General features: G+C 38.4%; 1 protein-coding gene across 3 annotated transcripts in view; it reads right to left on the reverse strand.

The window, feature by feature from the left end:
• Window positions 1-15,519, reverse strand: part of ZNF41 (zinc finger protein 41) — a 55,457-nt gene continuing 39,938 nt past the window's right edge. For 2 of the 3 annotated variants that reach the window (XM_070606455.1, XM_070606456.1), the window contains exons 3-5: window positions 15,146-15,272; window positions 14,785-14,880; window positions 1-6,563 (exon numbers count right to left, since the gene is read on the reverse strand). In XM_070606455.1, coding sequence (XP_070462556.1) covers window positions 4,510-6,563; window positions 14,785-14,880; window positions 15,146-15,272 — 2,277 coding nt within the window. In that variant the 3' untranslated portion in view covers window positions 1-4,509. Of the gene's footprint in view, window positions 6,564-14,784; window positions 14,881-15,145; window positions 15,289-15,519 lie in introns of all 3 variants that reach the window. The other variant, XM_070606457.1, reaches the window with a different exon arrangement.

The raw sequence follows: 15,519 nt of genomic DNA on the forward strand, positions 1-15,519 counted from the left end.
TTTTTTGTTATTGAAATGGACAGATTTATTCTACAATTCACATGGAAGAGTAAAGGGCCTAGGATGGCCAAAACAACTCTGAAAAGAAACTTTATTGAGGTACAATTTACATTCCTTATTTAAATTTTACAGTTCAATGACTTTTTTTAAACAAAAGTTTATTCCTAAGTGTACAACAGGCTCCAAGACAACACTTCATTTTAGCTAGAGTTGGCAAGAGATGTTAGGGCAGGGGATCCAGATATTTAAACGGGAATGGAAGTAAGGATCACCTCGATGACCTTTATTAAATTTACCTAGTTGTGCAACCATCACCACAATCAGGTTCTAGAACATGTATGTCACCCCAATAAGATTCCTTGCACTAATTTACAGTTAATGATCGTTCACATTCTCACCCCCAGACAACCACTAATCTATGGATTGCTATAGATTTGACTTTTCTGGACATTTCATATAAATACAATGTACAAATACAATATTAGATCTTTTGTGTCACACTTCTTTCGCTTAGCAATATACCACGTTTTGTTTATCTATTTGCCAGTTGATGGACATTTTGAGTGTCTCTACTTTTTGCCTCATAGGAATCATCCTGTTAGAATATTCAAGTGCAAGTATTTGTGTGAACACGTTACATATCTTTTGGGTAGATAATAAGAGTGGCATTGCTGGCTCCTATGGTAAATTTATAATCAACTTTTAAGAAACTGCCAAGCTTTTCCAAATTGGCTATACCATTTTAATGTGTTCACACCAGGAATGTATGAAAGTTCCTGATTCTCCAAATCCTGGCCAACATTTGTTAGAATTGTTTTTTTTTATTATAGCCATTTTAGTGCATGTAAAGTGGTATTTCATTGTGTTTTAATTAGAATTTCTCTAAGGACTAATGACGTTGGGCATCTCTTCACGTGCTTATTTGTGTATCTTCTTTGGTGAAATGTCTCTTCAAATCTTTTGCCCATTTTAAACTGGGTAGTTTGTCTTGTTTTTATTGAGTTGTAAGAGTTCTTTATATATTCTGGATACAAGTCCTTTACCGGATATATGATTTACAAATGTTTTCCCCCAGCCGTGTTTTGTCTTTTCTTTTCCTAATGGTGTTTTTTGCAGCACAAACCTTTTTGGTTTTGATGAATTCGAATTTATCATTTTTTTCTTTATAGATCATGCTCTTGGTGTCCTATCGAAGAGTTCCTTGCCTAATACAAGGTCACAGAGATTTTCTCCTATGTTTTCTGCTAAAACTTTTATAATTTCAGGGGCTGGCCCCATGGCCGAGTGGTTAAGTTCGCGCGCTCCGCAGGAGGCGGCCCAGTGTTTCGTTGGTTCAAATCCTGGGCACGGACATGGCACTGCTCATCCAACCACGCTGAGGCGGCGTCCCACATGCCACAACTAGAAGGACCCACAATGAAGAATATACAACTATGTACTGGGGGGCTTTGGGGAGAAAAAGGAAAAAATAAAATCTTAAAAAAAAAATAAAGCTTTATTGAAAAAAAAACTTCTATAATTTCAGCTTTTACATTTATGTCTCTGTTCCATTTTGAGTTTTTATTATGGTGTGAAATAAGACTTAAATTCATCTTTTTGCATGCGGGATATCCAATTATCCTTGCACTAAATGTTGAAAAGACTTCTTTCTCCATTGAATTGCCTTCACATTTTTGCAAAAAAATATGTTTACTATGAGTAGGAGGGTTTATTCTTGGACTCTCTATTCTGTCCCATTGATCTATGTCTCTATTCCCATGCCAGTACCATACAGTCTTGATTACTGTAGTTTTATAATAATTTTGAATGTCCTCCCACTTGATTCTTCTTTGACAAATTCCTTTTTGCTATTCTTGGTCTTTTCTATTTCTATGTAAATTTTAAGATTAGCTTATCAATTTCTGGAGAAGAAAGCCTGCTGGAAAGTTGTATTGAATTTGTAGATCATGTGATTTTTCTTCTTTAGCCTGTTAATATGGTAGATTACCTTGACTGAGTTTTGAATGTTGGAGCAACCTTGCATCACTGGAATAAACCCGACTTAGTCATGATGTATAATCTCTTTATATGTTGCTGGATTAAGTTTGCTAATATTTTGTTGAAGGTTTTTATGTCTATATTCATGAGGAGTGTTGATCTATAGGTTTCTTTTCTTGTGCTGTGTTTGTATGCCTTAAGTATCTGAGTAAGACTGGCCTTATAGAGTTGAAGAGTGTTCCTTCCTCCTCTATTTTCTAAAAGATTTTGTGGAGTGCTGATATTATTTTCCCTGTCACTGTTTAATGCAATTAACCAGTTAAACTATCTGGCTTTGGGCATTTCTTGTGCGGGAAGATTTAACTTACTAATTGCTTACTATTGCTGGTAGGATGTAAAATGAAGCAGCCATGTGAGGACCATGCCTCGGTCTCCGATTTCAGATATCAGTAAAATGTGTTGGGGAGATACTACAGTGGGATTGGAGGGCAAAGAAATACAAATTAACACCACACTAAGATATCACTGTACACCAACTATAATGGCTAAAGTAAAAAAGATGGAAAATACCAAGTGTTGACAAAGATGTGGAGCAACTAGAACTCGTATACTGTGCTTGTGGGAGTATACATTGGTACAGCCATTTTGGAAAACTAGTTTTATAAACTAAAGCTGAGCATATGGATACCCTATGACCTGGCAATTCAACTCCTAGGTAAATACCTAATAGAAATTCATAAATATGTTCACCAATAGATAGGTACTAAAATATTTATAGCAGCACTATTCCTAGTAGCCCCAAGCTGCAAACAACCCACATGTCCATCACCAGTAGAACGGATAAATATATTGTAGCATATTTACACAATGCAATATAACATGACAACGAGAATGAACTATCTACAACTACATTCAACAACATGGATGAATCGCCCATTCATAATGTGAATGAAAGAAGATAGACAATAAAGAGTATATTACTAAAATATGAAATACAATTGTTTGACTCAATTTATATAAAATTCCAAACAGACAAAACTAACTGATGCTGGTAGATGTTGGGAGAGTGTTTGCCCTTGGGGGGCTGGGAGGCTGGTAAGGCCTAGAAAGGAGCACAGGGAGTGCTTCCGGGGTGCTGGTCATGTTCTGTTTCTTGATCTATGTTCAGTTTATTAGAATTCACTGAACTCTATGCTTATGATATATGCATTTTCTGTATGCATTACACTTTAATAAAAAGGTTTAAAAATAAAATAAATTTGCATGCTTCAAAGAAAGCCCCTTTTCTTATGATTATTGTAAAAAACATTTAAGGGAAAATGAGAAAGTGTCTATATATCAGTGCTTAAAAAAAAGTAGTGCTCTTTCTGGAGAAGTCTTCCAGTTATTCACCTATAATAAACTATAATTATATCTTAGACTAACCAACTACAATGCAACATGACTTTACCTCATAGCGTTCTACACAAAACACGTGTGTGCAGAAAACGAATATATCTTAACCAAATTGGAAGAAAAACAAAATCACACTTTCATGTATTGAAACCCAATTTCTCAACCTTTCTTTTTCAAACAGGAATCCCAAAGAAAGCAGAGGCTTCAGTGGACGAGACTGGAAGTCCAGAGTGCTGTGGCTCAGTTCTGTTGTCTTAGGGTCAGGTACTAAGGGGATGAGAAGTCTATGGCCTGTGGCTAACAAATAAATGATAGCATTTAACATAAATAAATGATAGGTACAGGTTGGAAGGCATGCATACCTTTTTTCAGGTGTGAATCACCTGCTGCCACAGCATGGACTTAATGAGGGAACAGTTGCCACCTTTAGGTATCCGTAACGTTTAATAACTACATTCCTGTAACACAGGCTACAGTTATGCCTAATTGGCCAATGCATAAAGTCAGACTTTAAGTTAGAAATTATATTTCATTAAAAAAAGTATACCATGGTGACTTCTCAGAGGGAAGAGAGAGAACAGTTTCTCATGGCAGTCTTTTCCGTGTCTTAAATGTCAATGGTCACAAGAACTTCTGGCTTCTACTCACAGATCTGAATTCCCAAATAGATTTGTGCCTTGACTTCAGTGCCCTGCAGGTATTTGGACCATTAAAACTCTTCTCCCCACCCTAGAAATTTGAAAAACCTTTGCCAATATTGAGTACTTTTACATCTCAGGGTACGAAGAAAGTCCTTTATTCAAAAAGTAACACATAGGAGATTACAAGTCATCTCCTGGGGTCTCGATTTCTACCATTTGTGTCCCTGTATGAATGATGAAACCAAAGAGGACTATTGCTCAAATGCTTTATCGAAGCGTCTTCCTACACATGTCCTTGCATATCAACTGTGGTGATGTGGGTACTTGTATTTCCGATTGACTGAAGGATACTTGGCGTTGTTTGCCTTCTGTTCATTTAAGCTGTAGTCTGTCATGTCTGCTTCCCCCTGCCAGTGATTGCAGCATCAGGCACTCCTCTTCCCCACTATGAGACATCTGATGCAGACCTAGTTGTGATTTCCAGCTGAAAGCTTTTTCAGTCCCTGGCTTTATAGAGTTTTTCTCCACTATGAGTTTTCTGGTGTTTAATGAGATTTGACCTGTCATTGAAGGCTTTCTGACATTCTGTACAAGCATAGGGTTTCTTTCCTGTGTGAATTATTTGATGCATACTTAGTGTTGCTTTCTGGATGAAAGCTTTCCCACATTTACTGCATTCATAGTGTCTCTCTCCAGTATGAGATTTCTGATGGATAGTGAGGCGTGACTTCCAAGTGAAGGTTTTTCCGCAGTCACTGCATTTATAGGGTTTCTCTCTAGTATGGATTTTCTGATGTGTTATGAGATTTGACCTGTCAGTGAATGCCTTTCCACATTCAGCACATATATTGGGTTTCTCGCCCGTGTGAATTTTCTGATGCACACGGAGTTGTGACTTCTTAGTGAAGCATTTCCCACAGTCACTGCATTCATAAGGCTTCTCTCCAGTATGGATTCTATGATGTGCAATGAAGTGTGATTTCTGGATGAAGGCCTTCCCACATTCAGGACAAACATAGGGTTTCTCTCCTGTATGGATTCTCTGATGTACACTTAGTGTTGATTTCTGGATAAAGGCTTTTCCACATTCATTGCATTCATAGTGTCTCTCTCCAATATGAGATTTCTGATGTATTTTGAGGCGTGACTTCCATATGAAGGCTTTTCCACAGCCATTGCATTTATAGGGTTTCTCTCCAGTATGAGTTTTCTGGTGTTTAATGAGGTTTGACTGATCACTGAAAGCCTTCCCACATTCAGCACACATATAGGGTTTTTCTCCAGTATGAGTTTTCTGATGCGTAGTGAGATTTGTCCTATGAGTGAAGACCTTTCCACATTCTGTACATATATAGGGTTTTTCTCCTGTGTGAATTCTTTGATGCACATGGAGTTGTGACTTCTTAGTGAATGATTTCCCACAGTCACTGCATTCATAAGGTTTTTCTCCAGTATGAATTCTCTGATGTGTATTGAAATGTGATTTCTGGATGAAGGCCTTCCCACATTCAGTGCATACATAGGGTTTCTCTCCTGTGTGAATTCTCTGATGCATCCTGAGTGCTGATTTTCTTGTGAAGGCTTTCCCACATTCACTGCATGCATAGTGTTTCTCTCCGGTATGAGTTTTCTGATGTATATTGAGGTCTGAATTCTGGGAGAAACCTCTTCCACATTCGCTGCATTCATAAGGTTTTTCTCCTGTATGAATTCTCATATGTCTAAAGAGATATGATCTGTGGAAAAAAGCTTTTCCGCATTCACTGCATTTATAAGGTTTCTGCCCAGTATGAATTTTCTGGTGTGTAATGAGGTTTGACTTGAGAGTAAAGACCTTCCCACACTGAGTACATATATAGGGTTTCTCTCCTGTATAAACCCTCTGAGGTACATCAATTGGTGGCTTCTGAAGGAAGACGTTCTCACTTTCAATGCATTCCTGGGATTTTTCTCTAGCATGGAGTTTCTGATGCTCAAAGAGATGTGACTTCTGAGTGAAGCTCTTTACACATTCAGTACATACATAAAGTTTCTCCCCAAGAGGAATTTTCTGATGGTGGATGAGAATTTGATTGTGGCCAATATGTTTTTCACATTGATTTTGTTCACAGGAATTTGCTCCTGTATTAGCATTCTCATTCTTAGCAGAGGAAGAGCTATGGGAAAAATTGCTACCATTTCCAAAAATCTTGTCAAAGTTCTTTGTTGCATTGCTTTTATTATGATTATGTAAGTTTAAAGTATGCTTCAAACTCTTTCCAAATGTGTCACAGTTATGGAGCCTTTTAATTGAAGGGACAAGCTTGGTTCTCACATGAATTATTTTTTCAATGTTTTTACGTTCATAGCCCCTCTCCTTAATCAATACTTTCACATCACTTATAGGGTTATTTTGTTTTTCTTGATATCTCTCTAGCTGGTCATTATCTTGCCACAATTCTTCTAAAATAGAACACAATGAATCGTCTCCTATGGATTGACCAAATTTCTCACAGTGGAATGAAACTTCTCCAGAAATTCTCTGTTGTTGGGTTTGCCCAATATCATCATCTGAAAAGAAAAAAGAAAAAAGACTCAAGGGACAATTAGGAGAGGATAGAGGGTACATGTAGTTTAGACAGGATGAACACAGAGAAATGGAAGAGTCCATATGACAATAATGAAAATAGTAATACAAATTCCTTCTAGATACTTATATATACAAAACAATCATACACCATTTATGATGCACCAGGCACTGTTCCAAGTGCTTTGCACAAATTAGCTCATTTAATCCTCGTTAAACCCTAAGAGGTAGCTGCTATTATCAATCGTGTTTCACGGATGAGAAAATAGAAGCATAGAGAAGTTATGTAACTTATTGAAGATCAAATAGCTAAAAAAGTGAGAGAGATGGGATTTGAACCCTGGGAATCCATATCCACTATGTAGGAGGTCTGGATAGTGGTAGAGTTACCAGAAGAAGAAACTGAAGTCTGTTAAGGGGAAGCCTGGTGTGAAGAAATATTTCCGATTGCATGTCCTTATTGCGTTATCAGCTTTAAAACTTTACTAATCTCTCTGCTTCCTCTTGCTTTTCCCTCTGAACCATTATGAACATCAACATTAAATTTATATGCCTCAGACTCTAATGCCTCTATATCTACAGGACAAACTGTTGCAACATCAGCCATCCTGACAAAGACAAACAGTACATAGCTATCTGTGCTCTAGCTCTATAGCCAGCTGCAAGTTTTCCTTTGTCCCAGGAATATATACTTTACACAGCATCAACCAAGAAAAGAAAGGCCATCTATTGCAGAAACTGCAAGCCATCCACCAAAATCTATTTGCCTCTTCTTTTATAGTAATAGAATGCAGCTGGGCGTTACATTTACCAGCCTCACTTTGTCCTCACCAATGAAGTATGAGCAGAAGTGATCTGTGCCACTTCTAGGCCAGGCCTTAAGACAGTGGGCTAAATCTCCTCTATTCCCCCTTCCCCCTGCCCAGTGGACTCAACAATGACCCAACATCAACCATACAGCTGACAACAATGCCCTAGGAGATGGGAGAGCAATGACTTGGAACAAAGTCCCTGAATGACCCATCAGGATCAGAGCTGACTTGTTGAATGGACCCATTCACCTCAGAATTCTTACATAAGAGAGGATATACATTTATATTAAGCTTGTTGTTTTGCTCCTCTATGCATATTCAAAATGTATTGTCCTTGATATCAGCTCCAATTTCAGTGTACTTTTAGGGAGATTATATCTGCTACGAATTTATAAAGCAGGCATGATACCACTCATATTGATATTCAATTTGGCACAATTTTGTGTTAGAAAGAATTAATAGACAAAGCCTGAAACTATTAACATTTCATGCAGTTGTCTCCCCTTTCCAAATATAATCTATGGTCCTTTGAATTCCTCTGAGCAAACACTAGAAAAATCCTTGTGAAGAGAGCAAAATCTCCTCTTCTGTCTATCTCCCCAAATTCAATAAATTTAAGTTTACTAAATATTTTCCATGATTTGCTTGAGAAAACTGAAGAATAAATGTCCCAGTTATCAATTTATTGCTTCCCAACTCCAAATTCATCCTTCCTTGCCTGCTCTTCAAAAATGGATCTGAGTCTCTTTAAATATGTCTTTTCCTTTGCCATCTGGTAATGTTAAGCCTTGTCAGTATGAGGCAATGGAGAAACACTGCAGAAGGAAGGGGTTTTGCTTCTTAGTTCTAGGGAGCTCACTCAGCAGGTTCCTCCAACAAGGACAGTTTGTCTAGCACCAGGCTCCTGCAGTGTGGGTGGCTTCACAAACATCTGGCTCCTGATGTACCTCCTGAAGCTCCACATGCAGCTTCCCAGGCACCCAGGTCTGCAGTGTGGATGACTGCTCTAGACCTCAGCTCCTGCAGTGCAGATGGCTTCCCAAGCACCCAGCTCCTGCAGCACTAGTAGCTTCTCCAGCTCCAGGCTCCTGCAGGGCATTGCAGCGAGCAGCACCTAGTACCCAGATGTTTCCCCTGGCACCCCTCTCAGGTGATTTGTAGCAGAATACCTCCAATGAGACACTTCCCCAAGATCAGCTTTCTCTGGAACCCCAGAGGGTAGAGTTCCAGCAAGTTTCACCAAAGCAGCACCACAGCAACTCTTCTGCAATGCTGTGAGCCATGGCTGCGCCCCCCTAACAAGGTCTTGATCCATCCCCGGGAAGCAGGGCAGGTTCTTCCTTGGGTGCTCTGTCACAGCCCTAGAGGCACTGGCTGTTCCTTTAGCCTGCTATTCCGTTATTCTTTAGAGTTCTCTTCACTATTACTAGCCAAGTTCTTGTCACTGCAATCTCATTATAGATAATAATTCCTTATGTTAAACTTTCCCTGTTCAAATTAGTATGTAGTTTCTCTCTCCTGATCAGATGCCAAGTTATACATAAGAAACAGGCTCTTAATTCTGGGAACTTTCTAAAATTGTAGAGGTAAGAGCCTCAGTTATGACACAGTCTAAAATTCTGTGCTTTTCTCTGAGTTCCTGGGGGATAGAGGATGAGAAAAAGGAAAAGAGTCATATATGTGGGAGTAATTAAGAGCCATTTCATGGAGCAGTGAAATCTGATCACAAGGTGAAAATGTAGCATCTGAATAGACAGAGCACAGAGTAATGAGTCAGAGTCAGGGAACACTATCAAATATGGTAGACACCAAGAAAAATGTTAAAAATGCACAGCAAAAGAACAATCAACAAAATGAAAAAGCAACCTACTGAGTGGGAGAAGATATTTGGAAATCATATATCTGATAAGGAGTTAATATCCAAAATATATAAAGAACTTATAGGGCCAACCCCAGTGGCCTAGTGGTTAAGTTCGGCATGTTCCACTTCAGTGGCCGGGGTTTGGTTCCTGGGCACAGACCTACACTGCTTGTCAGTGGCCATGTTGTGGCGGCGACTCACACACAAAAATAGGAAGATTGGCAACACATGTTAGCTCAGGACGAATCTTCCTCAGCAAAAAAACTTATACATCTCAGTAGTAAAGAAACAAACCAATTAAAAAATGGACAGAGGACTTGAATAGATAGTTTTCCAAAGAAAACATACAGATGGTCAACAGGTACATGAAAACGTTCTGGACATCACTAATCATCAGAAAATGCAAGTCAAAACCACAATGAGATATTGCCTCACCTCTGTTACAATGGCCATCATCAAAAAGACAAGAGATAACAAGAGTTGATGAGGATGTGGAGAAAAGAGAACATTTGTGCACTGTTAGTGGCAATGTAAACTGGTACAGCCACTATGGAAAACAGTATGGAGGTTCCTCAAAGGATTAAAAATGGAAATACCATATGATCCAGCTATCCTACTTCTGGGTATTTATCCAAAGGAATGGAAATCAGGATCTCATAGCGATATCTGCACTCCCACGTTCATAGCAACATTACTCACAATAGCCCAGATTTGGGAACAACCTAAGTGTTTGTTAAAGTTAAATGGATAAAGAAGATGTGGTATATATACACAATGGAATATTATTCAGCCATGAGAAAGAAGGACATCATGCCACAACTTGGCTGAACCTTGAGGGCATTATGCTAAGTGAAATAAGTCAGAGAAAGACAAATACTGTATGGTATTATCACTTGTATGTGGAATCTAAAAAAGTCAAACTTGAAGAAACAGAGCAGAGTGGTGGTTACCCAGGGTTGGAAGTGGGGGAAATGGAAAGATGTTGGTCAAAGGAGTGTACAAACTTCCAGTTATAAGATGAACAAGTTCTGGGGATCTAAGGTACAGCATGGCAATTCTAGTTAATGATACAGTATACTACTAAGAGAGTAGATCTTAAATGTTTTCACCACAAAAAAGAAATGGTAACTATGTGACAGGATGTAGGTGGTAGCTGATGCCATGGTGGGCATCATTTTGCAACACATAAATGTACCAAATCAACAGGTGGTACACCTCAAACTCACATATGTTATATGTCAATTATATCTCAATACAGCTGGGGAAAATAGTGTACAATATGGTATATTTAGGAATAAATCTGACAAAAGATGCACAAGACCTATACACTGAAAGGTAGAAAACATCGCTGGAAGAAATTAAAGAAGACCTAAATAAATAGAGGTAAATTACTTATTCATGAATTGAAAGACTCAATAATGTTAAGATATCAATTCTCGCCGAACTGATTCAATGTAATCCCAATCAACATTCACTTCTGTAGAAGCTGAAAAACTGATTTTAAAATTCATATGGATATACAAAGGACTTAGAATATCCAAGACAATTTGAAAGAGAAGAACAAAGTTGGAGGACTAACACTACATGATTTTAAATTTACTACAAGGCTACAATCAAGACAGTGTGAGGATGGTGTAAAGATGGATGAACAGATCAGTGGAACAGAATGAAGAGTCCAGAAAGAGACTCACACACGTATGACAACTGATTCTCAATAAAGGTACAAGAGCAATTCAGTTGAGAAAGGATAGTTTTTAAAATAAATAATGCTGGAATGACTGGAGAGTCATGTGAAAAAAAATTAAATTTGATCTATACCTTAAATCACATACAAAAGTTAATGCAAAATGTATCACAGAACTAAATATAAAACCTAAATATTTTGTGACCTTGGATTAGGTAAAGATTTCTTAGCTACAACACCAAAAGCACACTCCATAAAAGAAGAAAAAAGATAAATTGGACTTTATTAAAATTTAAGACTTCTCATGAGAGACACTGATAAGAAAATAAAAAGAAAAAAATTGTAATACACTTATCTGATAAATAACTTGTGTCCAGAATACATAAAGAACTTTCAAAACTCAATAATAAGAAAACAAAGTTCTCTATAGAAAACTGGGCAAAAGATTTGTACAAACACTCCACCAAAGAAGATGGATATATATGGATGTCAAATATTAAATGTTATGGAAATGCTAATTAAAACTACAGTAAAATGCCACTATCCAACTATTAGAATGGCTAAAATTTTTTTAAATGGACTATTCCAAGTGCTGGTGAGGATGTAGATCAACTGGAACTCTCATACATAGCTGGTTAGAACGTAGAATGGTACAGCCACCTTGGAAAACAGTTTGGTGGTTTCCAGTAAAGTTAAACATACACTTAACATACAACCCAGCAATCTCACTCCTGGATATTTACGTTAGAGAAGTGAAATCTTATCATCACACCAAATCTGTAAACAGATGTTTACAGTGCCTTTATTCATAATCACCAAACTGGAAACCATCCAACTCATGAATGGATAAACAAACTATGGTAAATCCACACTGTGGAATACTACTCAGCAATAAAAAAGAACAAACTATGGAAACACACAACAGTATGAATGAGTTTTGAATGCATTATGTGAAAGAAGCCAGGCTCAAAAAGCTTTGTACTGTATGATTCCATTTATATGACATTCTGGAAAGGCAAAACTATAGAGACAGAAGAGAGATCAGTAGTTTCCAGGGCTGGAAGTAGGAAAGAGTGACAACAAAGGGGCTTGAGGTAATTTTTTGTTCTATATCTTGATTATGGTGTGGTTACATGACTGGGGTGTGTTTGTCAAAACTCATGGATTATTAATATAAATAAACCTCATAGAATTATTAAAAATGTTAAAAATGGAGTTGAGCAGAGGTTATAGAATATATATAGATATGAGTTTGAACTGGAAATATGTGGCCATGTTGTTTGTCTCCTTGAAAGAAGAGTTTGATTGTCCCATACTAGGTAATGAGGAGTAATTGTAGGTTTATTTCATAAAGCTCATGGCAAGATAAATGGAATGTTTAGGTAATGAAATCTGTCATTAGCATTTAAAGTGAACTAATAAAAAGAATGGAATCAGCAAATCTAATCAGGAATAGAATAATCACAATCCAGGCATAAAAGAATATGGAGCTGGTTTTGGGTGATACTACCGGGAACTGAGAAGATGAACTCAGAACTGAAAATGATATTTGCAAAAATGGAAAAGCAGTAGGAACTGTGGAGTGATTACTAAAAGAATGACCAAAAGAATTAAGAAACACTGACAGAATGTGACAAAATTTGGAAGATGAGGTTTCTGATATGTGAGGTGATGATTCCAATTTCGGATGTATAGTCATGCGCCACATAACGTTATGGTCAATGACAGGCTGCATATAGGATGGTGGTCCCCTAAGATTAGTACCATCTTGCCTAGGTGTGCAGTAGGCTATACCATCTAGGTTTTTGTAAGTACCGTAGAGGAGGAAGAAATTTTCCTCTACCCTTCCAGGTTCTTCCAGCTGGTCTAAGCATTAAACTGACATGAGACAGAGTAACAGGAGAAAAAGAAACAAAAGTTTAATAACATGTGTACATGGGAGAAACCCAGGAAAACTGAGTAACTCGCTAAAATGGCTGAAGCCCGCGCCTTAAATACCATCCTCAGCTAAAGACAAAAAGAAGATGCTGGGGGTGGGGACAGTCAGGGACTTTAAATGGAAGGAAGGCAATTCACAGGTAGATGAAAGGGAGCAAACCTTTGGAAAAGAAGTGGCCACAAAGAAACAGAAGGACACAGAAGGGAGCCCAACCAACAGGCTTTTCTAGGTTTCTCCCGGTCTACCACCTAGTTCCTACTACGCTAAGGTGATAGCTCGCATCCTGAGACAGGTTTTTTAATCTGAATTCTTTAGTTAGTTAAGGGAGAGGTAACAAGGAAAACTTTCTGAGTCTTTTGTTTCTCAAAGATAATCAGCTTAAAATAATCCTCATGTTAAGGAGACACATTTTGGCATTTTGGGGTGGCAAATTTCGTTCCTCTTCAGTACACTTTATGATGTTTGCACAATGACGAAATCGCCTAACAACACATTTCAAGGAATGTATTGCCCTTGTTAAATGATGCATGACTATACAGAGGATCAAGAGAAACATCTCCTGGCAACTTTCCAAGTAGCTAAATTTAGTACTAAAGTACCAGTGAAAAACAGACACTAGAGATGTCAAAAGCAGAGTCATCAGAATTTCAGTATGGATGAATCCTTGCATGTATATGAAGCACAGACTGGTGAATAGTAGACAGGGTCCCTAGGGCAACCTCATTTATGGAGATAAGACTGGAAAAAAGGGCAAATAATAAATTGAATGCAAATCAGTAAGAAACAGACAGGAAACTCGGTGAAACAAGGGTAACATGTATAAGGTCACTCATAGGAGGGAAATTTAAAGAGATCACAACAGGTCAGTAATTAAATGCTCAAATTAGGTATTGGAGAAATGCAAAATAGAAAATGAGATATCACTTTATACCCATTGTTGGGCAAAAAATGAGAAACTTTGGTACTACTAATTGTTGGCAGAAACTCTAGGAAAGCTAGAACCCTTGTGCACTATTGCTGGGAGTATAGATTAGTGCAGCCAAGCTGAGGATAATATGGTGGGGCTCCGTCAAAGTCAGGATGAGAATACACAATGATCTGGCAAGCCCTGTCTTCTACATACATCCCTGAGAAATTCTCACACTCCAAAAGGGAACACTGATGTAGAAATTTACTGTAGAGTTGTTTGTATTAGCTGGGAGTTAAGAACAGCCCTAGGTTCCACCACTGGGTGAATGGTTAAGTTAGATGTGGTACCAGCATGCTGTGGAATGCTGTGCAGCAATTTGAAGGAATGAAGCCAGATGAACACACCACAATATAGACAGATTTTAGGGATGTGTGAAAAAAGGGAACAAAATTAAGACATGTAGCACGATATAATTTATATATAATAAAAATACATACTCACAGCCAATACTTCAGGCTCTAAGAGAATACTACACAAATTCAAAGTTCAAACACATTAGATCAGTTGCCCATGGGACTGGATACAGAGAATGGATAAAAAAGGAATAAAGAATGGATATGGGGAATGGAATAAAAAGGAAGAAAATTTTAAATACCAGAATGTACAAGGAATCTAAGATAAGGGATGTGGGAGAGGAGTAGGAAGAATAAAAAGGTCCTAGATAAGATGGGGTGGTATGTTGTGATTCAGGCTACAGAGATTAGAGAAAGCTCTCCTGCCAAAAAGCCAAGCAAAGAAGACAATAGATGTGGCAATGGTCATACTTGGAGATGGCATTTAGGTATCTGAGGGGCTTCTGTCAGCTCTCTCCAATTAACTCCGAAAGTTTAGAACCTTCAAGACAGGTTATCTTCAGAGCCTTTCAGAGGTATCAGCCTCTCCTAGAAAAAGTCAGATTTACTTCCATGTCCCCCATCTTCCCAGGTCACACTCACTCACCTGAACAGCTCTGATGTGGGGCTTCTCCCTCTAACATCCATGGCCCCTCTCCTTGCTCCAACTTGAAGATGACCTCTGGTTTCGGAACTTGGTACCCTGTTAACAGGACATGATACAGGATTGGGTCCAGCTAATTGGGTTTCGGGGGCCTCTCAATGATACTTCCATTTGCTCTTCAGAAAAGTAATCACATTTCACTGGGAAGAGAGCAATAATCATAGTGCTGAAAAGGGACTGAAAAATCTCAGACCAAGCAAGGAGGACACCATTGCACACTCCAGACGTGCCAGAGCACTCGGCAGCTGAGGAGGGAAATACCTCACTGAGGCCCCTGGCAGACGCATAGGGCGGCTGTGCTTACCCACTGAGCACAGGTGGCTGTAGTTCTCCAGTGTCACATCCCGGTACAGTCGTCTCTGAGCAGGGTCCAAGTGCTGCCACTCCTCCCTGCTGAAGTCCACAGTCACATCCTCAAAAGACACTGAGACCTGTAACAACACAATCCTGTTCAAGGTGACACGGTCAGCACTGTGGGGTAGAGGGAAGATAAATGGGAAGTTGTTTTTAATGACTTTTACCATAATGTATCATGTAGGATTTTCACTCAGTACTCAGCTTTGTATTTTATTTTGTGAGAGAAAAAAACTCATTGAAGGATCGTGACATCCATTGTGTACTACATTCATTCAGTCAGTTATTTAGTCATTCTTTTTTAAAAAATGGGGGTTAACATAG

Source organism: Equus przewalskii, chromosome X, assembly GCF_037783145.1.
Source record: "Equus przewalskii isolate Varuska chromosome X, EquPr2, whole genome shotgun sequence".
NCBI classification, from domain to species: Eukaryota; Metazoa; Chordata; class Mammalia; order Perissodactyla; family Equidae; genus Equus; species Equus przewalskii.